The following is a 6,218-nucleotide window of genomic DNA, read 5'->3' on the forward strand; positions in this document are numbered from 1 at the left end:
TATATATATATATATATCTGCGTGTGTACACATAGGTAAAAAAACCATACCAACCTATCTTTTCACACAGGCTTTTCTTGTCAGTTTCGGTTGGAGAACGCCCTTGGTACCCTTGTTGGCATCGACATTTATAGCTTCCTAAGGTATTCTCACAAAGTGTTCCTGGTCCTGGACAGGCTTCAGTATTCAAGCACTCGTCGATGTCTAGAAAAATTAAATTAGTGCCTCTATATCACTCGAAGGCAAAAATATTTTCTTTTATTAGCAAGAGCTTAAACGCACCATCATATGATTATCGAACACTTGAACTCATGTTTAATCTATTTATCTGTAGTGGTGGTTAAAATAATATCGAACTAAATGTATATATTCTAGAACTAAATGGAAAGCATAAATTTAACTATCATTTTATATAAAAATAAAATTTTACGCAAAATGTGAAAAATTTGGCTGTATGATTTTATACTGAGTTCTTGGAAATGAGAGTCGTGGTAGCCTAGTGGTTAAGGAATCGGACTCCGGACAAGAGGGATCTGGATTCGATCTTCAACCCACCGAATGCATGCAATAAAATTTCTCATAAAGTCTATAGAATCGAAAATCCTTTGGTCGATTACTGAGCAGTAATATGGGTATATTAATGTAGAGAAAATGTTCTTCCCCTTTAGATCTACGTCTAAATTGAGGAAGTGACCTCACGAATGAGTAGTACTGCCGTTTATTTGTGACGTTCTGAGACAAAAAAATACTTTCACCCTTGTGGAGCTCTCTTGTTAAACGAAAGGAGCACATTCCTGATTTAATTCTCTAGGGCAATGGCGGGCGAGCTTGGTTTGTCCACCAAGTGTCATTAGAAGCAAATGAGAGCGCAAAAACATATAACCTTCATAATACAGTATCTTTATATAATGGCAAACAATTGTGAACTAATGTGGATACAGAACATTTCATATTTTAGCTTGGTGGCTTTTTGTTTCCAGTCAGTGCAGCCATTGATCAAAAGGAAGCTTAACCCGATAAATGGTCCCCTACTTTTTAAGTGTAGCATAAAGGTTTGAAGAAAAAAATACTAAATACTACCGTTAAGATGTGAAATCCGTGAATTCAGAGAATAACTAGGTATTTCATGAAAAAACTAGTGAGTCTGTTAAAGTGTATAAAATTATTGAATTTTACGATTTAAATAAGTATTTTGTAGAATAACAATTATTTGATTGTTTACAGTATGAAATATGGCACTCGAAAGTTCCTTGAACTGTCGAGTGCCGTAATGTATTTCGAGTCACTATGCTTTTAGTCAGTTTCAACCACTTATAGCTGCCTTGCAATGACGTGTGTGTACGATTCAATTCATTGCTTTTAGACGTAGTTATTAATATGAGTAATGATACATTATATCATCTTCCTTTCCTTATTATTTATCAATTAATCACCCGAAATAAGGATTAAATGCATTTTTCGTTTGATTTCAGCTGTTTATAATCAACTAATTTATAAAATAAGAATGAAATTGTTTAATAGTCAATAATTAATTATTTCTTAGAATAATTAGGTAAAATATGAAATTTTTAATCTATTTTACATTTTAATTGACTTCCCTAGTCATTTCAAAAAATACCTAATTATTCTATGAAATAACTGAATTGTACACTTTAACGGTAACATATACATTGACACAAACTAATTACATTTTTTCCCTCTTAGTTATATAAAGTGTAATGATTGATTTTTGCGTTTTTCTAATGAAGTTCTGTTAATATACAGAGAACTCTGTTGTATTATGACAAGCTCAATTTTATAGTACTCGGGGGCTCTATAATAGCCAAAAAGTTACTTTTGGATTTATTTTTAAAAAGCTCTCTAGGTTATAGTATGGGATTTATTTTAATTGAAAAATACTTTTACCTGTACAGTATCCTTCGTCATCCTTGTATCCTTTAGCACACAAGCACATTTTTCTTTCATTTTGGAATGAACATTTGGATTTGGGTCCACAATCACAAACTAAAAAATACAAAAATAATATAAATAAAAATAAATAAATATACATAATATATACAACTAATAATAAATAATTTTGCAAAAAGAATAATACTGTTAAACAAATCAGAAAATGTCGTACTATCTCCTCATCATAAAATCTTCTATATGTAAGTTCGAAATTTTTCTTTTTTAATAATGATTAAGGATTAACTTTATAAAACTAAGAAGAAAAAAAGGGAAAAAAAGTTGCAACAATTAAAATTATTATTTAAAATATTGAATAAATAGATTAATATCAACGAATAAATTAATATCAAATCGGATATATCAAGTATTTTGGACATTTATTAAAGCGATAATGGAATTATTGACATTGACCGGTGAAAGTCGACATTCTCTTAATTTCGGTCATTCATGTTAACATATATGTTACGGTGAAGCACCGAAATCTGGAGAATGTCGACATTCACCGGTGAATGTCAACATTCACGTAGTCGCTCGGTGTATGTCCGTATAATATTTGCTAAATACCCTTATTTCTGACTCTCACTAGTGAATGTAAATAATCACATAGTCGCTTTGGTGAATGTCAGAAATATTTGTTATATCCAATTTTATATTAATTTATTCGTTAATATTATTATATTTATTTGATATATTTATATTTATTCTATATTTTAATACTTACTGACGATAGATAAGAAGAAACATCAGTGTAGGGTATACCAGACAAATGTATACCGGGCACTGGCACTTAACCTTAAAAAAACATCAGTGTAGGGTATACCGGGCAAATGTATACCTGGCAGAGGCACTTAACTTTAAAAAAACATCAGTGTAGGGTTAAAATATCATTATATCAAAAGTTATTCAGGGTGGTCCGTTTTTAATTTTGCGCAATACTTTATTTGCTGGAATTGAAAACAAATTCATTACTTTAGACGACAGGAAGACAAGCATTAATGCAGATATTGCTACACATTATTTGAATTGTTTTGACTTTTATGATAGCCTATCATCTTCTAAAATATGTATTGGAAAATGCCAGCATCATATAAACTTAAACACTTCCTTATATAAGGATGAAAGTAATTTGAATGTAAGTAATTTAATTATACATCAAATAGAAGTAATTTAAGAATTATACATCAAAACATGAATATCGCTCTATTACTGGAAAATACTTGTGAAAAAGTTAGTTCGAATTTAGCTGGCCAAAAACTCCCCGTTCTTGAGAGCTGGCCTGCCAACTACTATGTTTTTTGTACAATATTTTATAGAGTGGTAGACATTTAAAAAATGATTTTCAGAATATTTTATAATCTTGCCAACATTTTTAAAGACTCACCACAAGAGAACTGGAACAAAATGGTGTTGAAAATGAACTTTTAAATCATTTATGTGTAGTGGTATAGAAAATAAGTTTAAATGATAAGTAAAATACATTAAAACTATAACGTTGCTACCAACAGAAAAGTTTTACAAAAAGCAAACAATTTTCAGACTTGTGAGAGAAATGAAAAAAAGAAAGAAAACAACGTTTTTCAAACGTCACTACGTTTCAACGTTTCTGAAAGAATTTTGGAACAGTGGTTTAAAATTATAAATTTTACACGCTGCTAAACGTCAAAACGAATATATATCACGCCACTAACAGCAAAAAATAAAAAAAGTTCAACTTTTACTTGCTGCTTAAAATTCTCACTAACAATTAAGTTTCTGGATTGTTTGTGAAAATTTTTGGTCTCAAACAATCAAAGGTCATCGGTTTCAGTTCTATCAATCTCCAATTCAGTATCTGGAGTCATAATAGAAACAGACGGTTAAGCTTTTCCTTTTATTAATGTAGATGGAAAATAATTCAAATTTAATTTTTATTATATCTAGGAATAAATATGAATACAATATTTTTTACATTGCATTAATATAAAAAATATTGAGTTAATAATTTTATTATAATATTAATACTTCAAATGAAAATGGGAAAAGTGGAGAAAATTGGCTGATATGTTTCTGTTTTTTGATAATTTCATACATGCCAATTTCTGTCCCTAATAGAAGATATTTTATTCTATAACCGTCGTTGATTAGCCAACCCAATATACGGTTTACGACTACCAATGTTCAACTCTGTAGTCATGTAATTTTGAACCCTATCCAGATGACAAGGGTTCACCCGGTTCACAAGGGTTCACCAGATGACCTGGTTCAAGTATTGGGGAAAATTTGCCTCTGTGGAAGACTTTTTGATGGAACTAACCGCATTTGAGTTACATGGAGAGGATGACCACGAGAATCTCCCACGGTTAGCCTGGCAGCAAGGGGACTCTAACCCATGATCCGTCTACCACTGAGGATATTTCATGCGAGCACTGTGGTCGAGGAAAAACGGCTACCAGCCATCAGTGGGATTCGAACCCGGTTCACCTTATTGGAAGGCGTAATTTTGACCTGAACCAAAGAACGATCAATCTCGAATTCAGTACCTCCAGAAGTATAATTTATTGTGGAAAAATGGAGGACTTTGTAACCTGGCAATTTTAAAGTGCACCAGTCACTTTTTATGCGAGAAGTCTTCGGCCAGCTGGATTCGAACTCTCGTTCTCACGAACGAGAATCTAGTATCCTTCCAACCAGGCTATCTTGGCCCTAGAAGTATACTAAGAAAGATTATAGAAGTATTTTAGTATACTAAGTGAATTCATTGTCTGGACAAAACTGTATTTTCATCAGCATTCTAAAGAAGAAAGAATAAATTTTACATATTTGAGCTCAAACTTACGGACACATTTTCCAGAATTTTCGGAAAAACCGGAATCGCAGAGACACTTCGAAAAGTTACCGTTGCTATCGAAAGAGCATTCGCCATTTGATCCACATTCACATTCTGAAAAATTTAAAAAGAAGTAGTAAAAAAGCTTCAAAAATATAATGTTTTGTATCACTAAAACGTTTAAATGAACGCTACCAGCAGCACTGAAAGTGATCTGGTGTTCAGGGCAAAGAATATACAAAGGAGAATGCGTAACTAAAGCGGGAAACTGTTCAGTACGGTATACTATACCAGAAAAATAGCTTCCAGATAGAGCAACATACTCAGATTTAACAAAACTTCGCATGTACTGAGATCCAGCGCATGCGCATAAGAAGAAAAGTGATAGTCAGAAGGTACAGTTACTTGTGAACCGGTTGGACAAGTCTACAATTATGGTTGACTTAATATAAACAATAACAAGCTCCTTAAAACCGGAAGAAAGTTAGAAAACTTCCGGTGTATCCCTCTTCTTATTTAATATGCTTACGAAGTGATACGTGAACAGGCTTAATATTCTAGGAAGTTTTATTATTGTGATTTGTGTTGGGATTTATGCGTGATATTACCATTCATAAGATTTTCCTGCAATGCGTAAATTCTTACTAATTGTGAGCCTGAAACAAATGTAAGAAAACATAATCACAGCAAAAATAAATTGTAAGATTTGCCATGTTTTGAGTGTTATCGCTTATTTGGTTCTATATTCGTGTAAAACATCGCCGTTAGTTATTTTTTGGGTTACATCTCTCAGGGCATAGCATGCTTGCGGAGTATACCAAATTTTTATGTTATTTGTTTCTTTGAAATTTAAATTTAAAAAGCACGTTATATTGTAAACACAAGTATAATAACATTTGATGGTGCCATTTTTCAAGATTAAGCATTAAAATCAATCGAAAGAAATAAACCGGAAGTCTTAGGGCGAATTGTAACCCCCCAGCGCTTTCTGAGCTTAGCTTTATATGGTCAACCATTCATACGTTGCCTCCCTCCTATCCAATATTTTTCCCGTCCCGAAAATACGTAAGACTGAAATCATTTTCCTCGTTACCTAACTTTCTAATTCGTTGTATTCAATAATATTTGGGTTAGGAGCAGTAAGTTGTTCCACAAGCTTTATTATGTAGGGGTGCACAAACATCTTGGGTAAAGGGGCTACTTGCACAACACGTTGAGTGACGAAGGACCGCACACTCATTTAAACATGTTGACGGAAAATATTATAAATTTTATGTAAACATTAGTGCTCTATGAACTACTTTTTTATCAGTGAATATATATGCAGAAAATTAAATACTTTTAAGCATTAAAATTTGTTGAAAAATGAAAAAGAAAATTACACCCTTTTCAAAAATTTCGCCCTTTATAATATTGATTCATACAAAATAACTTTTACATATATATATATATATATATATCA

General features: G+C 32.0%; 1 protein-coding gene across 1 annotated transcript in view; it reads right to left on the reverse strand.

Moving 5' to 3' along the window:
- Nucleotides 1-54: 54 nt before the first annotated feature.
- LOC107448492 (neurogenic locus Notch protein-like) overlaps nt 55-6,218 on the reverse strand; it is a gene marked incomplete at its 3' end in the record, with an annotated part of 51,055 nt that continues 44,891 nt past the window's right edge. Inside the window, 3 exon segments of the mRNA XM_071185572.1 lie at nt 55-204; nt 1,906-2,004; nt 4,766-4,870. Of these exon segments, the coding sequence (XP_071041673.1) occupies nt 55-204; nt 1,906-2,004; nt 4,766-4,870 (354 nt within the window).

Source organism: Parasteatoda tepidariorum, chromosome 9, assembly GCF_043381705.1.
Source record: "Parasteatoda tepidariorum isolate YZ-2023 chromosome 9, CAS_Ptep_4.0, whole genome shotgun sequence".
Classification (NCBI taxonomy): Eukaryota; Metazoa; Arthropoda; class Arachnida; order Araneae; family Theridiidae; genus Parasteatoda; species Parasteatoda tepidariorum.